Source organism: Tenrec ecaudatus, chromosome 2, assembly GCF_050624435.1.
Source record: "Tenrec ecaudatus isolate mTenEca1 chromosome 2, mTenEca1.hap1, whole genome shotgun sequence".
Lineage (NCBI taxonomy): Eukaryota > Metazoa > Chordata > Mammalia > Afrosoricida > Tenrecidae > Tenrec > Tenrec ecaudatus.
In genome coordinates, this window is record NC_134531.1 from 55,150,579 (window position 1) to 55,175,790 (window position 25,212).

A 25,212-nucleotide genomic window follows, 5' to 3' on the forward strand; every position below is an offset into this window, starting at 1 on the left:
CCTGAGGGGGAGATGAGGGCAGGGGCGTGACCAGTGAGTCTTGCGAAAGCAGCCCTGACCCTAGGCCAGCTCAGCCACACGCTCCTCCTCTGCCCACCTTTCCCCTGCTGACATCACTCTCCAGTAGCTCCCCACTTTTCCTTTCTTTCTTTCAGCAGTCTTCCCTCCCCGGGGAGCCCATCTTTGCGCTCCGAAGGCCCCTGCACAGTGGCGGCTGGGTGCTGTTGGGTTGCTTTCAACTCGGAGCAAGCCCCTGCGGCAGAGCCCGACAGAGTTCCTTGGCTGCAATCTTCACGGGCAGATTGCCAGGCCACTGTCCCAGTTAGCAACTACGGGAGCTCAAACAGGCAACCTCCTGGTCAGCGGCCAAGCGCATGAACCAGGTCTGACGTCTGCCAAGAAGGTGTTTCCCATAGACCCCGCCCGACCCCAGCCCCTTCTCCAACCCCCTAAAACCAGAAACCTGCTGCCATCAAATCCGTTCCGACTCAGAATGACCCTTTAAGCACGGCCCCATAAGGTTTGCAAGGCTGTGAGGCTTCACAGGAGCCAAAAGAAGCCTCATCTGTCTCCCAGGGTGCAGGTGGTGGGTTCAAACAGCTGACCTCGAGGTTACACAGACCAATGCATATGTCACCCCCGACACCACCCGGAGATGAAAATGGCAAGGAATAATAGAGTCAAAATATGTGTCAAAGCTGGTTTCATTTGTTGCCAGGGTACACTGATCTGAAATCTGCACAATAAAAGACCTAAGAGGATCAGACTTTCCCCCAAAAGGGGCTGGAATTAGTCAACAGATAGCCATTAAATACTAGTCAACAGATTTCAATCCCCCCCCAAAAAATATAGATTTCCATTGAACATCTTTCCCTAGTAAAGAATCTGAGAAAAGTTTTTTTTCAACCTATGGGTCACTCCCCTTTGGGGTCGCCCGATTCATAACAGTAGCAGAGTTACAGTGCTGAAGTAGCATCGATAATAATTTTATGGTTGGGGGCCACCACATGAGGAACTGTATTAAAGGATCGCGGCATTAGGAAGGTTGAGAACCACTGCTCTAAATCCATCTTAATTTCTGAAACATCTTTTAACGCAATTACAGGATTTTTTCATCCTTTACAACGTTTGTCCTTTTTTGCGAAATGAGGATCATCTTCCAATTAGTGGAATGACACCCACATAGTGAACACCCACGAAAGCATTTCCTATATTAAAAATCAGTAAAGCTTTCCAAACCTGAAATGTATCCTCTTACTCAGTTCTGGCTACAAAGCCCATCACCCTCCAAAGGCCACCATTCTCTTGACTCGTGAAGGAGAAGTAAGCAACCACGAAAGAGGGCCTTCCTTGCTCAGAGGCAACGTCCTTGCTAAAACTCTGACTTGATGGAAACATCAGTGTGTGACTTTTAAAGCAGTATTACTATTTAAAATAAAATGCAATAACTTGATTTTTTCATTTATTTTCTCACCCCTGGCTAGTTTTCCACAGGAGTGAAGTTACTATTCTTTTTCTCTGATGGGTTTCTTTTACAGTCAAGAGATAGAATTGAAACGGGAACGGAGCACACTATTATATATGTATACACACACACACACACACACACACACAACTACACCTCTTATTTTAAAAGTATCCCTGAGGATTTTAAATTCACATTTGTGTCCTAGAGGCCGAACCAAACCAGAACACTCCTGTCCATAAAGAATGAGGTCTTGCAATCGGCCAGCATCTTTCTGGAATGGAGAGGGCTAACCCCAGCCTGCACTTAACTCTGATGCAGTGGTCTTGTGGTTGCCTGGTTGCTAGGGACACATCCGGTCAAGCGAAGGCATTTCCTGTGATGGGGTTCTGCATGGTACACCGTTTGCCGGTTACAAAGGCAATGATTGTGATTCCAGGGCAGCAGACCAGGGGGCTGGTGGGACCCTCAGCTCATCCTGGAGAAAACTGCACACTGCAGTGACTCGTCCTAACAGGCAAACACCAATAAGCACGTCTGGAGGCTAGTAGAGAAAGCAGTAGAGATGCCATTTTTTTCTCACTCAAAACTGTCATCAAAGTTGGTGCCAACTCATAGTTACCCTATAGGGCCGGGGTAGAACTGCGCCTGTGGGTTTCCGTTTTTTAGGGGAGCAAAGTTAAGAATTATATTACCCAAAAAGGTGTGTGGACAGAACTGTTTGAAGGTCAAGGATATGGCTCACCCAGTACGCTATCGTTTCACTGTGATGACACGAACCTGATAGATACTACATGAGTACCGTGCTCTTTTGGGGAGATGAGTTATTTCTTAGCAGAATCGAGAGTCTACCAGGGGAAATGACTCAGGATTCTTGTGAAGGAAAGCAAAGCATCTCTCTTGCAAGGCACAGCCTACCATAGACACAACCGGCCCACCGTGAGAAATGGCTTTTCTTGGAATCAAGGCTACCCATGCAATACCTATCTGTGTGACGAGCGGTTCCCCCTATTGACACTCCCAGGCCCGGGGCAGCCGCATCGGTACTGCCAGCCAGTACTGTCTAGACCGCTCCCCGAGCCAATGCACGTGAACAGCGATGGAATCCAACTGCTCCTCAGACATGGCTTTCAGTCCCCGAACACGCTCAAAAGACTTTTAGAAAGGACTGTACTTCCCTGCCATGATTAACGACTGAGCAAGCGGGAGAGGTACATCTGACCCAAAATGAGGAAAAGCCCCCCTCAAACGTGCTTTTACCGAAGACAGTAGAAAAGCCCCGTTTCAGCTGACGCCCAGGTGCATCTGGGCACATTTGGAGCCTCGTGTCCCAACTTTGTCTCGTGTCTAACTCGTCAAACAGATGATCCCTTCCACCTCGTTAGGTGCTCACGCCTCAGGTGGGAGTCTGAGAAGGTGAATGAGTGATGTTCACAGTGACGCTTTGACATACGAGGGGGCTGCAGGAAGTTTGTGGGGAAAATGGAACTAAAAGACGGAGGAATTTTCCAAGAATTTTGAAGCATCTCCCTCCCCCCATTTCCTCATCCTGGCCATGCCAAATACTAACAAACCCACCCAGAGAACGAAGCGTCTGACCAGAAGATTTTCCTTTTATTAATTTATATTCATTGCATTCAAAATGACACTAGGAAGGACAAGCAGACATTTCCTCGGTCCCCTGACCAAACATTCTGAAATTCCCTTGCAGAGTCTGGAAAACAGTGAAATGGGTGCTATTGCCCATAAAGGCAGAACTTGTCGGGAGGTCAAATGAACCTTTGCCCCAACACTGACCAGTACCGATGGCTCTGGCACCGGGAGGGGCGGCACCCACCGCGTGTTTCCAGGAACACACAACCCCGTGCAGGAAGCACCCAGTAGTTATTTGCCGTGCACCAGCTACTGGACGCTGTGCCCACTGTTGGTGGGGCTGCAAGAATGAAAGCGACAAAGGAGCCCAATGCACATCGAAAAAGACTAAGGTAAGGGCACAAAAGACCATTCTCAACTCACTGCCACCGAGTCATACGGACCCTATAGGACAAGGTCCTATACGGAGCCATACGGACCCTATAGGACAAGGTCAAACTGTCCCCGTGGGCTTCAGAGGCCACAACCCCCTACGGGAGCAGAAAGGCCCGTCTTTCTCCTGAGGAACCTGGGTTAGCAGCCCGCACGCAGCCCATCAAGTAGCCACTACATCAGCAGGGCTCAAGGACTTAGGTACTGGACCAGGGCGATGGAGGACATAGGAAGTCCTGTGGAGGCTCAAAGAGAGCAGACTTCACACCCAGGTAAGAGGATGGGAGGAGCTCGCAGACACAAGGTTTCAGGGGGGCAGCTTTTAAGGTTGATTAAGTGAATAGATCACCTGGAAGGCTTTCATGCAGGGGATGTGTCTATTCCCCCACCCACCCCACCAACACACCCCACACTTATTTTTCCCTGCATTCAGTTATTTCTCTGGGTGTCTGCCACTTGTTACCAGGTGCTGCTGCGTCAATGCTGACTCATGGTGACCCGAGGGTGTGGGGAAGAAATGTGCTCCATAGGGTATTCCAGGCTATGACTTTGGGCAAGCAGATTACAGGCCTTTGTATGAGCTGCGATGGGTGGGAATGAACTTCCCACTTTTCTGTTAGTATCTGAGCTACCCGGGAAACCCTTTCTAGATCTGTCTGGACTGTCGAGATATTTCTTTTAGATTCAGGCGTATCATCCAGTTACCTTACTTTCTCGCTCGTTTTTCCAGCTTGGCTATGTACAGCTTCTCTAGTTTGCTCCTCCCTCCCTTTGATGGAGTCCTGCCCATGTGGGGTTCCCTTGGCTTTAGTGCTCTGAGAAGTTTCAAGCTAGTCTTACACATGGCCTGTCTGACGCCAAGAATCAAGGTGTTCGGGGGGGAAACGCCAAGGACAGAAGTTTGAAACCAACAGGTGCTCTCTGGGAGAATGATGGGGCTTTCTATTCCTGTAAAGAATTACAGTCTCAGAAACTCAGAGGCAGTTCCACCCAGTCTTACAGGGCGGGTCACTATGGGTTGGCATTGGCTCAATGGCAGTGAGTGGGTGAGTGCAGTCAATGAGAGAGCGGGTGCGGCCAGCGAGCCCTGCGGCATGGTGTTTATGTTGTTGAGCTGCTAACCTCAAGGGCATCAGTTTGAAACCAACAGCCACCGCAAGGGAGAAAGACAATACCTTCGACTCCTGTAAAGAGTTACGGTCTTGGAAACCCACAGGGGAAGTTCCACCCTGTCCTATAGAGTAGTTATTACGTTGGAATGGACTTGATGGGAGTGAGTTTGGTTTTTGCTTTGAAGCCTTACAGTTGAGTCTTTTCCCCAAAAGTTCTGCTTCCTTTTACTGGAGAACGGTATCAGGAGCCAAGATCTGTGCATGAGCACCCACCGCTGGCACCGGGGTGCCGCTGCTTCCAGCCCTCTCAGGGGGCAGGAGGAAATCTTCATGTGCATGTGCAACGGTTTACATTCTGAAAGGTGGATGGCAAAGCTGATATCTTCCATGTGTTTGTCTAATAATAAATGTTAATATGGGATTCCGTGTCTGGATGGCTTCCTGTCTCCTCACCGGGACAACACTGGGACCTGCCTTCATTTACGAAGTTAGAATAGACTGTTTATTCTTCTTTACTGATCGATGATGCATTTTGGCTAGAAGCCCCTCAGCATGGCTAGGTGTTATAACACAACCTCAGGCCAATGTGATACACTATACAACAGCATAAGTGATGTCTATGTATTGAAAGGACCGTGACTGAGCAGTAAACTGAAAGTCCTGCGTCTGCTAGTAGAGAAATAGCATGCTCTCACATCGCCAGAGACATATTCCCTGCCACCGAGTCGATTCTGCCTCAAAGTGGCCCTGTCTATAGGCTAGAACTGTCCCATGTTGAAAATTGTTTCCCTCTTTCTGTATTACTTAAAAATTATGTTTCTAACAGTGATTACAAAAACAAGGATTTCTAAACCTTCACAGTAACTTTAAAGCACTGAAATACTTGCCAAACACACACATACACACACACACACACACACACTCACACACACAGAGTCCACTGCCACCAAGTCAAATCCTATCAAGGTTCCAACTAGCAATCCTAAGGTTTCCAAGAATGCAAATGATTCCGGGTGCAAACGTCTCATCTTTCTCCCGTGGAGCTGCGGGTGGGTTTGAATCACCAGCCTGGCTGCTCGTGATCCCATGCTTAACCCAGAGCACCACCAGGCTCCCTCACTTTCATGATCAGGTGAATCGGCAGAAATCGCACCCAAAATAAAACCTCAAACAGTTGAGTTTCGGGAGCTGTAGATGCTTGCTTGTCAAATGTAGCACGCTTTCTGAAACAGGTTGGATAACTCTCAGCAAGTCTCCTGTGACTTGTTTTATATTTTAATTTTTCTGATGTAGAAATTAACTGTGGAGATTTCCTCTCCAAACAACCAAGGAAAACGCCATTTCTAAGCCGCGGGCGCTTCCTTCTCATTAAGAGTCGAAATTTAATTCTACCTTGCGGTCCTGGCAAGGCCAACCAGGCAGGCTCAGCTCCATGCTGTGCACTGGCTGCTACTAAGCAGCAGGGGGCGCAGCCGCAGAAGGCACCCCAGAAAAGCAATGACAGGTAGCAACCGCCTGCTGGAGGTGCTTGTGAAAAAGCCAACCGGTGAAATAAATCCCACAAAGAAACTGTGGCCAAGGCTGGCTTAAGTACATTTGAGATGAGTGCAGGAAAGCCCCGGAGTCCACGCAGGACGCTTACGTTTTAACTCCAAGGCAAACTGGGGCGTCCCCAGCCGGGCCTGATTTCAGAGCTGGCCCACAACTAGCAAGCAGGAACTCGCTAATCGTGTGATTTGGGGGGAAACATAAAATAGTTTTGCTGTCTCTTTCAGACATCGCTGCACGTGAAGGTCTGGCAAAAGGCAGCGAATCCTCGGGAGGGTAAAGTTGAGGGGTGCCGAAGCCCCTCCTTTCCGTATCCTTCCCAAACCCCACCCCTCGACTCAGCACCACAAAAGTAAACCCCACACTACCAGTAAAACGTTTGGCCCAAAGAACCAGCTAAAAGCTTCCAAAAATTTGTACAAAGGATGTACGTGAGCCCACCAATCGCACAGCATGCTTCCCGTGTTGCAGAAATTAGTAAGGGCCGTGTATGTTTTCCCTTTTTCAGTAAAAGCGAAAAGGGGGGTAGCTCATCTGTCTGGAAGTGTCTAACTGGAAATTCAGAAAAGAGTAAACTTCTCTAACTCCAAAAAGCCCAAGCTCACAGTCATTGAGTCAGTTCTGAAGCACAACGACCCTATAGGGCAGCGGAGGACGGCCCCTGCGGGTTTCCCACACTGTTACGCCTTAGGGAGCGGAGGCTGGGGGTTTCCAAGGGTGCCCTGGAAGTGGTCAGCCCAAGGTGCCACCACTAGGCAACCAGGCCTCCTTGTAGAACCTGCAAGTATTTCTAGCTACATTCCCACTACTACACCTAAGGGGAATTTAAGCAGTTTCACAATAGAGAAATGTTAACTACGCAAGGTAACCTGATCGTTATATAAAGGAGTGAGACTTTAAAAGCATCTAAATTACAACCTAATGGTAAATAGTTATGTGTATTTCTGTATACACACAACATGCGTGTGCTCTCCAAAAAGTTCATGGAAAAATCCCATTTTCTTCTCATTTGACTTTTCCATCAACCTTTTTGAGTCCCTCACATGGACAATATTGGACAAAAGGTGCCCTGGTGGCATGGTGGTTAAGCACTTGGATGTTAAGCACCGGAAGTCACCGGTTTAACCCCACCAGACCAGCCACGGTGTGGGAGTAAGATGAGGCAGTCGGCTTTCATAAAGATGACGCCATGTGGAGGGCAGTGGGGGCCCAAACCCGTCTGCAGAGTACCTAGTTATATTAGGCAGCTGGCAGATCCCCTCTAGCCACAGGCAAGGGTCTCGAACAGTTGTACTGCCAGACAGAGATCATTGTAATTGTGATTACACTGGATCGAACTTGATACTTGGTCAGTTGGCCTCCCTCTTGATACTTGATGCTTGGTCCCTCTTGACCCAACTTGAAATTATTCTAGGTGCAAGTATTTCTTGCTTGCTCCATGACAAAAAATTTCTTCCCTGACCTTTAAAATACTGATGGTGGTTTTTTTCCTTATTCATTTTTTGTATTTTTATCCTGATATTATTATTTTATCCTTAGCACTTTATTTTGTTTCGTGTTTTTATTGTTTCTGTTGGTTTTTCCAGTTTGCGAAGCACGGGAGTAGATGCACAGAGATAAGAACAGATGCAAGGGTTTCGAGGGGAGGTAGGGTGGGGGATAAGAGACAGGGAGAGGGAGAAAAAAGAGGGAGGACAAGAACTGATTGTGATTACACAACTCATTGCGAAAGCCATTTAGCCATGAAAAAAAGAAAATGTTCTAAAATTGATTGGGGGTAATGATTGTACAATTCTTCTTGATAGAATTGAACTACTGAATTGTATGATATGTGGATTACGCGCCAAACTGTTTTTTAAAAAAAAGAGAGTCCTGCCTTGGGAACCCTATGGTGCACTTCCCGTCCGTCCCCTAGGGTCAGTATGAGTCACAATCGACTGGTAGCAAATAGACAGCCAATAACATCTGAGCTAAACCCCAGAGAAGAGCAATGATAACAAGAGGCCTAAACTCAAACACAAACCCAACCCTCTGCCACCATGGAGTCAATTCCAACTCAGAGTGACCCTCATATACGGTTTTCAAGATTACACATCCTTACCAGAGCAGATTGGCTCATCTTTTTCTAAAGGTGCAGCTGGGGGGTTTGAACTGCTGGCCTTGCAGTTTGGCCGTCTAACAGTTAATCAACAGTGTCACCAGGGCTTTAACTGCTGTCAACCCCTCATCGACAATCTGTCTGTATTCTTTCTAACCCCTAGATTGGCAGGTAAAGTAGGTACTATTACAGCCAATTAATGGTAAGAAAATTGAAGTTTAAAAAAAGTTTAAGCAATTTCTCAAAAATAAAAAAGTAACTCGCTGGCAAAGGGCGAAACCGTGCTTCCCCTCTGGGTGTGCTGCCTCCAAAGCCGTGAGACCTCCCCAGACCGCTGTCAACGAGAGTGATGAGGTCTCCAAGGGCCTGTGCACACATCTCAGGCAGATTGATGAATGTGCTTATGAGGGTGAATGCTGGAGAGAGATGTAGCCACTCCAATTAAATGCCATCTGGATTCTCTGAACTTACCCCATTCGGTACAAGCGGCTTACAAGAGCTCGTCAATGCGAGCTTCCGCCAAGAATGCCGTCATTTCTTGCCTCCACCCCAAGCAGCAGCAGCACCCCCATCGTGCCACCTGGACAGGCACTCTAGCCGTGGCTCTGAAGCGCAGGGAAAAGCATCCAAGTGAAGGACTGCTTTGGGTTAGCGTTTCTCTTTACTCGGAGTCGTTTGCTCAAATCTATGAATAATTAGCTGACTCAATCTGCGGAGTGAAATCAATTTCTTTCTTCCTCCCACCCCAATCCATTTCCCTAATAAATACCATCCCTCTCCTCGTACGTAAGATATCCTGATTCCCTACGCGTGTTTTTACAATACTACTGATTGTACTACTTAGAGTAACTCAGAGCAAACGGGAAAATGTCGTGGTTTCTCAGAGGCAGACAATCACCTCGAAACCTCGGCTGATTTGAACAAGTGCATGGGGGGTGGGGGGAAACGAATGGTAAACAAATCACCAGCAGGCAATTCATTCATATTTCAACCCTTGAAAACTCATGGTCATTCAGCAAGTCCAGTTTTGTCTTTTGTTTTAATTCATATTTCAGAGGCCAACAAGCCCCCTGGCTCTGTCATGCAAGGGTGCATATTTCAGCTTCAACATTGAGGTAGGGCTCCGGCGCTGACCTTCACGTCAGCTGCTCCGCTCCCTGCACAGCTCCTGGGAATGTGTGCCTAGTTGTGCCCTGGCAGGAAGCAAGGGGAGAAAAGGGGGCTTTCCGCTCTCCTAAAGAGTTGCAGTCTCAGACACTCACAGGGGCAGTACTAGCCTGTCCTCTAGGGGTCGCTGTGAGTTGGCATTGACTAGATGCAATTCGTTTGGTTTGGGTTGAGTTTAACAAGCATGAGGGAAACTCCACAATCTCTTCTTTTTGCGCTAACCCTTTCTCGTGCATCCAAAAGCCCTTTGCGTTTAGCCCTTATTTAGAAATATGGGTTAATGAAAAAGAGAAAAGAAAAAGGAAGGAATGGTTTCTACTTTACAAGTTTAGCAACAGCTCAGGTGAGGGCCTTTCATTTTAAAAAGAGGTGTTGAATCAATAATCTTTCAATCACAAGGCAGGACAGCTACTATAATAACTACATTCCAGGAAAGTGTGTTCCCGTTACCTATCTCCCCCGCCCGCTCCCTTCCTTCACCCACATAAATTAATTCAGCTCCCATTCGAAACCTATAAATTAACTCAGCCTGATTTGGGGGCCCACCCACATGGAGATTAAAAAGGAATAACAATCTCTTGTTTTGGTTGGGGCTTTTCAGAGAAAGAGATAGTCATTTGAGCTATTATTGGGACTTCCCATTTTCTTTGATCTTAAGTCATTTATCATACATTGTTTGATTTCACGTTAGTTTTTAAAATTAATCACAGGTCTCATCAATAGCTGCTCCAGATTGGTTTTTGGGGTTTTTTCCCCCATTTTTTAAGAGGACTGTCAAATCATCTTGAGCCCATAAACAAATGCTTGCACATCTCCTTAACCTCTTCAAGTTTCTATCTTTCCTTTTGCAACGCCGAATTTGCCAGACAACAGAATTATGACCTCAATACTTAAGACACTGTAAGTCCACTGCTCAGTACTTAAGGTACTATAAGTCTCGGAATCAAATTAGGAGAAACCATTCTGAGGGTTTGTTAAACTCATTAGGACCAAAGAGCTGGGCAGTTACATGAGAAGGCACCTGATGCCACAGGTGTGTGTGTGTGTGTGTGTGTGTGTGTGCCTGTGTTAGGGTGGGGGTTAAAGTCCTGGTAGAGAGAGCAATACTGGGTACTTTGATGGAGAGCCACACTAAATGTATAAACGGGGCCCAAAGGAGAAAAACAAACAAGGCATTTGATCACCAGGGTGCAGGTTGATAGAGGAGAGTAGGAGACTAGCCTGCAGGACAAGGCCTGGGGTCCCCTTTGATTGCACTGGTTTACTTGAAGCCCCCATTTCCTCCGTGGCAGAGGAATTGCCACCTGTATATAAGCAATGCTACAGGCTCAGGCGCTGAAGTAAAATCTTTCAAGAACAGTGCAAGGAAAAAACAGGTGGATGAAAGTAGTTAGACCAAACGACAGAAGCAAGAAGAACCCCAAACCAAACACACTCACTCACTGAAATATGTACGTGCACAGAGCGACATAGTAAATGACCTTGGAACACATGGGCCCAAATGACTTCAACGTCTTTCCCAGGCATCCACGCCTAGCTGCCACCCCACACGGAGTTGCCAGCTCTTACTGGCTGAGTGGCGTCCCCCAGCCAACTGCATCCAACATTCACAAGTCACAAGTCTCCTTTGCTGGCCGGTCATCAAAAACATAGGAGAATGCCAACGAGACCTTCTTTAAACTAAAACAACAAGAACAGGCATCGTCCCCCTCCCCCATCACCCCTTACCCCTCGAAAATACAGCAAAAGTGCAAGAACTCTACCTGGGTCCGGGCCCTCTCTGTCCACTCAACCCCAGAACTCCGTAACAGCAAACACCAGCACTTTGGTCCACAGGGCCTTCAGGCCCCGTAAAAGCACTATTGCAACTCAATGACCTCCCAACGCAAGGGCCTTTCGCTCCACGAAACCAAGGCACTGGTCACAAAGAAGCTTCGAACTTTTCAGGTGGGTCCTGAGCACGGCCGTGGGCAACTGCATACACAAAGGCCCCGGTTCTCACACCCGGAGGGTGAAGGTGGCAAGCTCTGGGAGAACTCCGAGTTTGCAGTGTGCTAAGGAGCAACTTCAGGGCCAGCGGACAAGTCTGATTTCCAAGTGGGGGTCCCAAGAACGCCTTTAAATGTGCAACGCTAATGGGCGCTCCCAGGTGTCTGCGGCAAGGGCAAAAGTGTCACTTGGGAACCCCCGGAATAAATCAAGCCTTCGGTCTGGCGGGATCCTGCAAACTGTCTAAACTGCGTGTGCAAAATCGTTATTGCACCTGGAAGGCATGGGAGGGGCAGGGGAACCACGTTAATTGGAGGGGGGGGGGGGGGCACGGCCCATATGCAATGAGTGCGACCTCTGTCTGTCTGGCCGACCCTGGCCCCTGGGGGCCGGCGGCTTCTCTAGCGTGCAACTCGGCCGCCGGAGGGCGTGGGTGACAGCCGCGCCGCCCTGGGGCTTACCTTGTTGGAGGCCATTTCACTGACGGAGTTCCTGGTCTGCAGGGTCTCTAGCTGGTCCAGGCACCAGTCCAGCTCCTCCAGGGTCTCGCTGGCCAGTTTTTGGTAGGCCTCCTCTGCGAAGAGAGAGGGAAAGGGGGGCTCAGTTCTCAGGCGCTTCGCGGGGCCGCCGGCGAGTTCAAAGGTGGCCATCCTGCCGTACCCCGCCATGCTCGGATGCCCGGTGCCCGCACATGAGGGCTGCTCCTTCATATTGCCGCGCCCGGCACGGCGAGGGGGCCGGCGGCTGTGCGCGCGGGGCGGCCGGCCGCAGGGAAGCACGCTCTCTCCAGCTTGACGTCTCCGTCTGGCCCCCAGGGAGGGCGCGCGACGCGCAGCCAGCCAACGCTGGCCCGCGGTCAAGGTCAGAAAGAAACGCGCCGGGCGACTGCGAGCAGGCGCGACGCGCCCGGAGCGCTAGTGCCGGCGGCCGCCCCGCAGGGGGAGCCTCGGGTCCACGTCGGCCCGGCCCCAGACCGCGTCCCCGCGCGCCCCGCGCCCGCTCGCCGGCGGAGCATCTGCGCGGCGAGCGACTGGAGCGGCCGCGGCCGGCTGCGCGGCCAGCACGTTTCCTGTTTTCTTTCTCAACCCCGCGGGCGGGCGGCGGGTGCGCAGCGGCTCCAGCGCCGCGGCTTTCCGGGAACCCGCCCCCCTCGCGCCCCCCGGCGCGGTCTGGCTCCTCCTCAAACTCCTTCAAACAAAACCAAAAAAGCTCCGAGTCGCAGCCGCCCGGCCCGGCCGCCCGCCCGCGGCGCCCCTCCCCGCAGCGCAGCCCCGCCGCCGCGCCCTGGCCGCCCCGCGCGCCGCCGGGCGCCCCTCGCGGGGAAGCGGAGCCGGGGAGGCGCGGGCGCGGGCGCGGGTGTCGGTCCGTCGGGCCGCTGGGTGTCTGCGCCAGGGGAGACGCGGAAAACCCGGCGTGGAGCGCCCGCCGCCCCGGGTCGCGTCGGCCGTGGGGCGCTGGCGGGACGCGGCTGGCACGCGCGCCGGGGGCCGCGCACCTGCCCCACGCGTCCCGGCGCCCCTCGCTGGGCCGCTGCCCCTCCCGGGGGTCGCCCGCACCGCCTCTGCTGCCCAAACGCCTCCGTTTTCCCGGGAGGCATCAGGAGAGAGCTCAGGGGGCGCTCCCCCAAGGTTATTTCGGACCCCTGCCACCTCCTTCTCGTTTCTGACGGGCTAGGAATTACCTACTCCCAAGGTGGACAGAGTGATTCTGGGAATCAAAGCATTTCTGTTCAGATCTGACTTTCCGTGTCCAGCCCAGCCCCTGCTAAGTAGACTTCGCATTGGAGGGGTGGGCAAAACCAAACCATTGAAGCCGTACAATGTTGTGTGGTTGAAATGCTTCAGAACACACCGATGTGACAGGATGCTCTATTCCCATCTCCAGAATCGCCTCGCGGTGATCTTCCAGAGGCAGCACTGTGGAAGCACCACAGGGCACGGACAATTTGCACCAGTCCGCCGTGGGCGGATGCGCGCGCTCTCCCTGGTCTGTGGAGTCGTGCAGCAGCGACCGGAGGGGTCTATCTGGAGTCAAGGAAGAAGGTCTAGAGAGGCGGTTTCCTCTCCCCCCCCCCGCCCCCCACAATCGCAGAATGAACTTCTAATGTGTCAAAATGGAGAGAGCTTATCCAAAGGCATCTTTGGGAAGTGAGTTCTATTTGCAAAAGCGGTTAACGGGGGGCGGGGGGGGGGGTTATGGGTATGGAGGGCGAAGGTATGCCCTTTATAAAAGCTGTTCCCTCCTTGGACATTTCATAGAACGTCTTGGGTATTGTCTTTTAGAAAGAACACACTGAAAAGCTTAGATGAATTTGGTTGGGATCCACCCCCCCCCCTTTTTTTTTTTTTCTTTCAAATCTACAGGTTTGGGCTCAGAAGAAATTCTGTCCTTGAAAGTTAGGGCTACATAAACTAAGGGGTGGGTGGCGGAGGGAAGGGGGGCGGGGAGAGGGTGGGACATTTTGAGTACTGCATTTTAGGGGTCTGAGATTTTCCCCCAAGCAGATTGCGAAATTACAATCCAAACATTTAAAGTATATGTTGAACTTTATTCCAGGTGCCCAGTTGTTATCAAGGATTCTGGAACTGCTGTTTACCGCAAGAACTATCAGGTCAAATTGGCCGCTTGTATTCGCCTCTTTGTCCCCCCTGCATGACACTCTGTAAATACAGAGTTTAGGTGAATGAACTACCTAAACTTTGCCAAGTGAGTTAAAAGGAACAAGCTAAAAGGTAATCTTAAATACTAAGTAAAATATTAACCAGTGAGTATGCAATGGTAAACACAAAATATATCTTTCCAATAAGCATAAAAAAACGTGAAATGATTGGTAGAGCCTTTTCTTGAATATCAGAATATAAAAATATAGCATGGTTGTTATAAAAGTTGAAACACTACACAAAGACATAACACAGGAAGTCTCTGTAATCCCACTCCCTAAAGATCACAAACAGTAATTAAGTCGAAGACCCTAACATAACCATTTTCATTTTAGTTAATACCTTCCATATGAGAGGATAGTATTACCTAGTTGTGACGGTAGTACATCTACCATATGTTGGGATTTTGTTTTTCTGTTTGGGGGAAGGGGGAAGGATATTTTTCCTTCTTTTTTGCCCACCCCCCCTCCATATAAGATAGGGTTGCAGGAAATGTTAAGAGTAAATTAACTTATTTAGGTCATTTGAGATGTCCACGGTTAGCATATCCAATGGGTTAAAGATGCCCAACCATTGGGCCTGCAATCTGTTTACTGCCATCTTGCCAGTGGGTGGTTACAACCTGAAGCCCAGAGGCCCTTGCTGGCCTCTATTCCTCTCCTCTGCGCTCCAGCTCTCTCCAAATGGTCGCCCTAAGGGACTTGTCCGTTAGGAGTGTGCGTAAACCCTTTCCACATCTTCACCAAGGTCTTAAAGCTTTTCAGAAATCAGAGGCCTCTGACCTAACAGGATGTGGCAATTGCATCACTAAGGGGGTGTGGACCGCCTTGGGTGGCACTGTCAGGCAGGGGTGACACCAAAATGATTGTCTATAAAATTTCGCTGCTGTGTTTTAGCAGAAATGCATTATTTTCTTATGAAAGCATCATAGTAGTTAAAACAACAAAAGATTTCTTCCTAAGAAGTGCTGTTTACCTGTATCCATATTACCTACAAGGCTAAATACTATGCTTATTTAGTTGGCCCCTGGGGGAACGGTGAGGTTATCTGCCCTGGTAAAGATTTAGTCTCCAAAATGCAACGAAGCCGCTCGACTGGCCCTAGAGGGTTGCTATGAGTCCGGATGGACAGGAAGGCAGTGGGGAGCTCTGGTTCACGGCATGATTAGGATGCATGGAATCTTATGTTTTCACGTACACTGTAAACACATGGCGTCGATTTCATTGCTGCGTGTGTCTTCATAAACACTGATGGGTCAAATACCAAGTGTTCTAGGTGTAATATATTAATATTTGTGGACCATATCAATCACTGTTTGAGAATGGAAATTCACTGCCACCCCATCCCTTCTGACTCACAGGGGCTTTACAGGACAGGCTAGAGCAGCCCTTTGGGGTTCCCAAGGCTGTAACTCTTTACAGGAGCAGAAAGCCTCGTTTTTCTCCTGTGGAGTGACTGGTGGGCTCGAACTGCTGACCTGTGGTTCATTCGCAGTAACCCACCAGGGCTTCACATTGAAAAGGAAGTAGGAAAGAATGAGAGAGAAAAAAATTAAAAGCACTTGCTCCGTTACCAATAATGTTGAAATTCGACATAGAAAGATTTTGTAAAACAATTTTCTGTGTAGTATTCATATAATCTAAGAACTATTACATTTAAATCACTTACAGCGATATTGACCACATTATCATTCCTATCATTAAACTTTACCATCCACATTACTGAGGGTTCTGTGTGATCTGGTGCCAGAGAAGGTCCAGGGGAGAGAGGGTGACACCATGAGTTAGTGGCCTGGGTGACACTGGCCCACGGAAGACACTAGGAGGTGGCACCCCATATTCTATTTCAGTGTTTACTTTTTAATGTGGAAATAGAGTTCCACAAAGTTTCAGGTTAAGGCTTCAAGGCACCCTGCATTGAAATAGAGGATTTGTCTGAAGACGGCAGTGTAGCAATGAGGGACAACTTCATTGCACAAGATCGCCTCGATGCCCAGATCATGGGTTAGCTACTTTGGCAATCCATGTGTGAGTATGTTGCTAATGTGGTGCGTAAATGCGTTTCTGTATGGCTCTAGAGAACGGTAGGGGAAAATGACTCAACACACATCCACATGACCATATGTAAGAAAATAATTACCAACAACCGTTTGTTCTATACAACATCTGGTCAAGGGAAACAATATTGTTGATATTAGTGTACAGCTGAGAATATAATCCCCACCCCACCCCCAGTCAATTTCTGATTCCTAGGTCAATAGGCAATATGGCCAACCACAGTGTTTCATGTTCAATAGTAAACCTAGACTTTCAGGAATGTTCACCCCGAATGTTCTACGATATCGAGTGACTGACCTTTCCATCACTACTGCAAACAAACCTCAATGTGGGGTTTGCTCACTGTCCTGCAGGAAATTGAGTCACCACACCAAAGAACACCTAAAGGTCACGGACAGCAAGCAGGACCAAAAACAGGGAGCCAGTTTAATTTTGGATTTTACCAAGAAGACACACTGCATTCATTAATTAAATGCTACATGCCCCTTTCCCCCGCCCCCTCCCCCACATGAATAATTATTCACTGCTGAAAATATACGCCTGAACACTCTTCCACCATCGAAACTGTGGAAAGGTGGAAAGCTGTCATAGAAGGAAACCTGTCAGAGAAGGAAACCCAAGTCTGTTCCACTAAGGAACTGGAAACAGAGAATCCCGGACAGATGAACCCCTCAGGACCAGTGGTGAGAGTGGGGATACCAGGAGGGTGGAGGGAAGGTGAGGGAGAAAGGGGGAACCGATTACAAGAATCTACATATAACCTCCTCACTGGGGGATGGACAGCAGAGAAGTGGGTGAAGGGGAACATTGGACGGTGTAAGATATGACAAAATAATAATTTATAAATTATCAAGGGTTCATGGGGGAGGGGGAGCGGAGAAGGGGGTGGGGAATGAGGAGCTGCTACCAAGGGCTCAAGTAGAAAGGAAATGTTTTGAGAATGATGATGGCAACAAATGTACAAATGTGCTTGACACATGTATGGATGGATGGATTGTGATAAGAGTTGTAGGAACCCCCAATAAAATGATTTAATTTTTAAAAGTGATGGAAAATGGATGCGACTGCACCCTGTCCCAGAGGGACGTCTTGAGCGACCTGGAAACACAAGGCCGTCCTGCAGAGTCCCAGACTCCCAGGTCTCAATGCATTTCCCTGTCCAACATCATGCTAAACCAAGGAACCCAAGGGAGAGCAACTTGGAAGCCAAGATTGTTGGCTAATCCCATAAAAGCTGGTCAAAGGCTGTGAAAGACCTGAGCCTTTGCAAACGCCTGCCCTAGCTGCCTGGGCTGGCTTCAGGGCTCCCTTGAACTCTGTCCCACCAGCGGTCCTGCTCCGGCTCCTCCTTCTGAACAAGCCGTCCTCCACGCTCGCTCCGCAGCCAGCTCTGGCTTCCGTCATCTCGATGCGCTCGGGGGTTCCCCTGACACCAGGCCTGACGCTGTGCCAGCGGCTTCCAGGAGAAGATGCTGAAGGAGCCGGTTCTTTTTGAAAAGGGGGGAAAGAATAAGAACGCAGTCCCCTCAAGAACCCCCGCAGTTAGCTGGCAGTTGAGGTGATTCTCCCGAGAAATGTTCTACGGATTACAAGGTTGCTGACCACTGAGGACACTGGATTTCCCCCCATGGGAACGTTCGACTCTCAGGAGGTTGGTTTCTTTGCCAACACTTGAGGAACTGAATGTATAGGCTTCTAAAGTTCCTAGACCGGCCTATGCATGCGAAGGACGAGAACTGGTTCACCTTGCAGTGCTTTGAGCTGGTCGTTTGCCGAGTTCACTGCTGGTAAGCGGAGTTGGTGCAGGTGGGCTATAACTCTTGCGGGCTTTCCAGGGCATTTTTCTGTTCGACCTGTTGTCTGATGGAAAATGCACAAAGGCCTTACGTCGGTCCTCAACGTATACACACAACAGGTTAAAGCTGAGCTTGCCAGTACAAGCTGGCTCTAATTTCCAAGTGCATTTCTGGCTCCAAATTCTTGTTTTGAAGTTTTAAAAACACCGTTTGCGATGTATAAAATGATACTTGGCACTTCAGTAATCACAGTAATAAAGCCTCCGAAGGCCGTGAGATTTTAAGTTCATTAATGTACTTATCTTGTCACCAACTCCAAGTGTCATCTCCCTCCCAAGGGGCCTAGAACTCTACCAGGACGTTTATTTATTTATTTTCAATGAAATAAACACCGGATTGGGTTTCAACAACTTCTGGTCGCAGCACCAATTCACCAAACATTTCTTTAGGACTGACTGCATGTCATAAACTTTTATTAGCGCCTGGGAACAAGATCGCGAAAAGAATAATGTCCTTTATCTCACAGAGAGCTTAGAGTTCAATTCAGGAGACTGGGTATCATTGGTTTTTCTGTTTTGTTTATTTTTATTGTGAAAAAGGAGCTTTGGGAGGAACCCAGGACGGGTGAATAGTTGATGTCCCAGAGCAACGTGTAACATGTACAGAGAACATTCACTCTTTGGCCCATTGACTAATGTATTTAGACTACAGCTATTCCAGTACAAAGCAGTGCTGGCATGGTTTGGAGTAAATTGTTGGGATGCATGCACTTCTATCTGGAAACAATGAGACGACATGAACTTATATCTTGTGTAAGCTGAAATAATGCAGAAAGTAGATATCTAAAGAAAATATCGAATGAGGAGGACACAGAAATAGAAGAGCAGGTTAGGCGATGTGCAGGCTGGGAGGAATGCAGAGAACGTCATTGAAGTGAAAAAGAATTTCAACTGCAGTGCATGGCCACTGACATGCAATCAGAGCCCATCAGTTTGGGCTAAGGTTTTCTGCTCCTTAAACTCACTGCCATGAGTCAATGTTGACTCATAGCTTCTGCGACTGTACCGGTACTGGAGTAGAAAGTCCAGTTTGTCTCCCTTAGAGCTGCTGGTGGTTTTGAACTGCCAACTGGGCAGGTCGTAGCCTAACTCGTCACCACTCCACCACCAGGCCTCCATTTGACGCTGCTTACGTGAAAGCGACACAAGACTGAAAAAGGTATCAAAGAGTTCCAGGAAGTAAGCCTCTCTCTAGAAAGATGTTTCAATTAAATAACAATACACATTCTTCAAGGAAACAAAATTAAAATATTAGAACTAAAATGTTATTTACATATCCCTGTATATAACCTTGGAGTCATTTTACTCTCCAGAGCAGGGGGAGAAAGCTCGATTTGCCAGCATATACAATCCATCTCCAGGTCTGGCATTGTACTTGAATCATTATATTTCTCAATGACTGCACAATGCATTCCTGACATAAACAATTGCTACAGCTGAGTTTCACTTGGTCTCCAGTGCCTCGCCCTCTTAATACTAACCCGTCCTGTGGTTGTTCATGGAAGCAGCAGTCCAAAGAACAAACGGTGCATTGCATTAGGTACATCTGCTACACAAGACCGCTTGATAGCGTTGAAAAGCCAAAATGTTACTTTGAGGACAAAGTGTGCCTGTCCAAGCCGTGGTATTTTGTAATGGTCTCATATGCATGAAACGTTGAACACTGAATAAGAGAGAACTCAGGAGAACTGATGCATTGAACTTATGGTACAAGTGAGTATTACTGAAAGTACCATGGGCTGACAAAAGAACCAACAACTTCGTCTTAAAAGAAACACATCCACAAGCTTCTTAGCAGCGAGGGCGATCAAGCTGGGTCCCAGGTACTTTGTACATATTATCAGGAGAGACCGGTCCCTGGAAAAGGATGCCAGGCTTGGTAAAGTAGGCAGGCAGCAGAAAAGGAGGGAGACCTGCACCACGGTGGACTGACACAGTGGCATCAACAGTGGTCTCCAACAAAGCAGGTGTCGTGAGGCTGAAGACTCGGGGCCTCGCAGTATGTCCCGCTGCTGTGCACGGGGTCACTGTGAGAAGCGCAGGCTGGATGCACCAAGCAACAACAGCATGACTGGTTGTTACTGTGCCTTCTGGGTGGGGTGTCGGTTTTGATCGCTCCTTATTGGTTAATCTGAGTCAGGGGCAGTCAGCTATTATATGGGGAGACTTCTTGAACTGATCAAATATCTTCCAAGATCCCGCCCAATAACAGTAGTCTGCCATCGTGTCAGTTTATACAAGGCAGGTATGGATTTTTTAACAATCTTCTGAAGAAAAGTGGTAATAAGAAATAGGAAGGTTGGAGGTATCTTCACACCATCTCTACTAAACTCCACCCTCCCACCACCTTCTTTCCCTCTAACATTTTGCCAATGGATTCATCAGTCGCTTTGTTGAATATCTACAACTTCAGTCAGCAAGCACGATGGAGCCTGTGCAGCAAGCTCTCATCTGTTGTACAGATTCGTGGAACAGCCGATGACTGACCCTTCGGTGCACGTTTTTCCACCCTCATCCTGTTTATCATCAAAATAATCTTCCTTAACCCCCCTTCAGTGGGCATGGAAACATGACAATGGGTACTGAGGATGGCCGCATAACAGGACTGACGGCATCGCTCACGTGGCAAATATTGTGCTGCTTCTCGTTTTTACAAAGCATGGAAGCATTTGAAAAGAAGAATCTTCCTTATACCCCGTTTTCAATGTGTCAGCTTAAGAACTTCCGCACTAACTCCCACCTGTTCATTGTATTAACACCCCACTTCTGGAGTTCACATCAGGCTTCTTTTTTTAATTATGTTTTTAAGCTGGTCTTTCAACATCTTTCCTAAGTGTCTTTTTACTCAACCATCCCATCTAAGGCTGCCCTTTGCATCCAAGCATTTCAGATGGCTACGATCTGCTGTCTCCTGTCTCCATGGTTCTGCTCACCTCCCTTTTCTACTTAGGTCCATATCTTTCTGTTCCTGGCATTCACGTTTATAGGCGGCACCATCTGCAGTGTGAGTGGATAATGGACACCTTGCTTCACGGTCTCAATCTCTTGCTTTTAAACTTGGTTGTTTCTCTTCTAAGAAGACCAGGGCCTACCACTGCCAGAAAGCAAAGCTGAAGTGTCTTACTGAAGTGAAACGTTAATATTACAATTACAATGCTAAGTGTTACTACATGTAGACACAGCATGTTCTTCACCAAAAAAAAAACCAATGAAATTTCAAAATACTCCACACTACACAGGCATGAAGGATGGGAATGCTGTGGAAGAAACTAAAGACCATGCACTATGTAGCTAAGCTTATAATCACCTTTGATTTTTAATAGCATATTTAACACCACAGTTCTCTCTCCATTGAAATAAAATAATAATACCTGTACCTTCATGAGACTTGCGTGTTTTCCCTGTTACAGTCCCTCCCCGCCATCTCGTCCATATCTGATTCCCTGTCTCTAGATCCCACACACATGTGCACACTTTACTAATTCATTTCCTTTGTGCTAAGTATGTAGACGTTTAATTCTAGATGCTTAACAAGACTTTCCTTAGAGCCTGACTTCAGAACACTTGCTTACCCTTTGTTCCATTTTATTACCATTTGTTTGCACTCCAAATTCAATCCTAGACACATTGTCTTCCCCAACCCCAGACCTTTGTTTTGACTTTTGACCTGTTGGAAGCACTTAAGTGTTTTCCCAAGAAGAGGGTATTGTTGGTAGGTGCAATACCTGGGTCCTTGACCTTAAAAAGTCATGTTACTACAGGGCTCCTCAATCTTGTTTTAGAGTCTAATATGAATCAGAATCAACTAAGGGACACACAACAACAACAATAATAATAAGCTTTTTAGCATCTGATGTGAACTGTGTATTCTTCACTCTAGAAAATGGAACAGAGTGTTTGTGTTCACTGGATTCTTTGAAGCCACCAAGAACTCCAGGTCAAGAGCTTCTTCAACAAAGGACAAGATAAAGTAATTGTTTTCATTAAACACGGCCCTGGAACATTTTATTCAGAACCAGGCTCTTGACTGCTGTCATTCTGTTTTCTTTCTCATAAATCCCGGCTTAGCATTTATTCTCCCTATGGGATCAACTCAAACCAAACCCACTGCCACACCGTTGAGTTTTGACTCATTCTACACAAACAAACAAACTCAGTGTTACGGAGTCCACCCAGGCTCGCAATGACCCTATAGAACAAGGCAGCACTTCCCCTGTAAGTTTCTGAGAATGTAACTCCATAGAAGTAGAAAGCCTTGTCTTTCTCTCACAGAGCAGCTGGTGGTTTCGAACTGCTGACCTTGTGCTTTGCAGCCCACCAGGGCTACTATGAGTCACAAGAAACCTCAATAGGGTTTCCAAGGCTATCAATCTTATGGGAGCAGACAGCCTCATCTGTCTCCACAGAGCAGCTGGTGGGTTTGAACAGCCACCTTTGAGGCTAACAGCCTAACACCTAACACACAGGATCATAGTGCCAGAGAGGATAGTTACTTGATTTAAAAGAATTGAAGTTTAGGTTGGGCAAAACACACACACACACACACACACAGATTTCAAATAAGGATGAACCCCTCTTTATACAGGCTATGAATAGAACCCCAGAGAGGTAATTTTTCATATTCAAGTTTGATTCCTGCTACTCATGTTTTAAGTAGAACATATGAGTGAAAAGTCATGTTGACTCACTGGTAAATCCTGTATTAGGTGTGTATTTATTATAGAAGAATTTTCAGAATGTAAGATTATATCTGGTATGCTTGGGTTTGTCCACTGGCATATGAACAGGCTCTATACTCAACAACAGTGAGACAGATTAATTTTTCAGTTGTACAAGAGTACCTAGAGTAGTGGTTCTCAACCTTTCTAATGCCCTGCACCTTTAATACAGTTCCTCATGTTGTAGTGACCCTCCCCCAACCATAAAACTATTTTCCTTGCTACTTCATAACTGTTATTTTGCTACTGTTATGAATCGGGTGACCCCTGTGAAAGGGTCATTCGACCTCCAAAGGGGTCATGGCCCATAGGTTGAGAACCACTGATCTAGTGCCATTTCCTACACATGCATACACGAACCCACAACTAACAGAGAGCCTCATGGGAAGTAGTACAAGATATCAGAAAGAACATGGGCTTTTGAGGCATGCAGTATGAATTTGGATTTCAGCTATGCCATAGCCTTTTTGAAAATGTTTTGAGAATGTTGATGGCAACAAATGTTCAAATGTGCTTGACACAATGGATGGATGTATGGATTGTGATAAGAGTTGTATGAGCCCCAATAAAATGATTTTAAAAAGAAAAAAGAGTTAGCCTTTTCAATACCCAAGCTAGTATAACAATTGGAAATTGCAAGGCAATTATGCAAAATGCATAAGAACTAAGGGTTGTATTGGACTTGTAGTAGATGCTCCATAAATAGTAAATATAATTCGGCCCCACTTTAGTAGAGAATTGCCTAATCAAATCAATCTGCAATAAAGGAATTAATAGAGGAGGATTCCTGATCACATGTTCCCAATCATAAATCAAGTTTTATTTTCCTAGCACTACCATCAACACTTGAGCCTTAGCTGGCCCTGGGCTGGAAGTGAGGGGAGAATCTAAGATCTATACCAGGTTTACAAAGCCTCTCCAGGTCATCCGAAGCCAGGGTATGACACATGTGCGGGATAGATCGTTAGTAAGGGCAGAGCAGTTTCTACTACCTGAGGTTACTAGCAGAGTTCTTCCCACATATTGGCCAAAGAATGTTCCAAAGAACACTAGTCCTGTAAGACTCTCCTCACCAAAGAAGTCTGTGGTCAGATAAGTTTGGGAAATAATGTATAAGTAGCCTATTCTCAGGGATTTGTAATGGACATGAACCTAACAAAAAACAAACAGGGCTACAGCAAAGAGATATACTTAATCTACACTTTTATTATAAGCAATGGTGATCTCTTGAAGCATTCTTTGGCGAATTCTTTTCGACACCTAGGTAGCACAAGGTGAATGCCCTCAGCTGCCCCCTGAAAGGTTACTGGCTTGAAACCCCCAGCCCGTCCACGGGAGAAAATACCTGGAGATCTGCTCCTATGAAGGTTCCTGCCGTACTTCCTGTCCTTTAGGCTGGTCATGAGTCACAGCAACTGACAGACCACGAGAACAACAACACACCATGTTACAGCTCAGGGCTGAACCTGCGGCTCTCCGAGGCTATAAATCTTCATGGGAACAGACAGCCTCGTCGTTCTTCTGAGGAGAGGCTGGTGAGTTTGAGCCAATGACCTCATGGTTAGCAGTCTAAGGCTTATTGACTGCACCATAAGGCCTCCACGTTTAAACTCACTACCATGGAGGCAACTGTGGGGGTTAGCAGCGCGACATGCAACCCACGACGCCACCAGGGCTCCCTGTTAGGTGAACCAATAACATAAACACAACATGTGCTCTGTAGGACCCCATGGTTGAAATCTCCAGCAAAGCCATCGGATTTGCCCTCAGGGGCCTTCTGCTGCTGCTAAGAAATGGTCAAAGGAGTCTTCCTCCCTTCCCTCCCTCCCTCCCGCCCTTCCCCTCTTTTCTAAAAGAGCTCAGTCAAGGGATCCATACATATTTATTGAGTCTGTCTGATGTGCTAATTGCTGTGAAATACAAGACCATGAAAGATTCAATGGCCTGGGCCTGAGCAGGAGCCCCCACTATCCCGCTGACAAAACCAGCCACACGCTTAGCCATTGCCTAGAAAACAGTGGAAGGCTACCCATGAATCATTCAGAGGCGGGTGGACGGCAGCTAAGTGGGTGGGGTTCCAGGAAGAAGGTGAACCTGGATGGAGGACTCTTTGAATGGCTGTGGGAGGAGGGTGTCACCTGGCATTCTTTCAGGTGGCAGACACGTCTGCGGGCTGGATGAGGATGGCCGTGTGGGCGGTAAATAGCCTGGGTGGAGCGGGACTCCTTTGAAGGGGGAGAAGGGAAACGGAGTTGAATACTGAGATTTGTGGCCTTGAGCTAATGGAATTGTGGGGACTGGATAAATGCACTGGTGGCTCTGGAGGATAGAGGAGGAAGGAGGAGATTACGAGCCCGTTGCAGGGGTCCTGAAGCAGAGACCCGAGGCAAGCATTCTGGAGGGATCTATTTTGGTGGCATGCTATGCCAATCGCCAGCAGTAGAAAGAGCATGGCTGGGGAGCCCAGTGATCTAAGGCCAAACCCCAGCTCTGCCACTTAGCTGGGACTTAACCTCTG

At 47.8% G+C, this 25,212-nt stretch overlaps 1 protein-coding gene across 2 annotated transcripts in view; it reads right to left on the minus strand.

Annotated features, from left to right (window-relative positions):
* PDE4D (phosphodiesterase 4D) overlaps positions 1-25,212 on the minus strand; it is a 224,249-nt gene that overhangs the window by 36,531 nt on the left and 162,506 nt on the right. The window contains exons 1-2 of one of the 2 annotated variants that reach the window (XM_075541058.1): positions 12,065-12,599; positions 11,866-11,978 (exon numbers count right to left, since the gene is read on the minus strand). In XM_075541058.1, the coding sequence (XP_075397173.1) occupies positions 11,866-11,880 (15 nt within the window). In that variant the 5' untranslated portion in view covers positions 11,881-11,978; positions 12,065-12,599. Of the gene's footprint in view, positions 1-11,865; positions 11,979-12,064; positions 12,600-25,212 lie in introns of those variants that run through there. The other variant, XM_075541057.1, reaches the window with a different exon arrangement.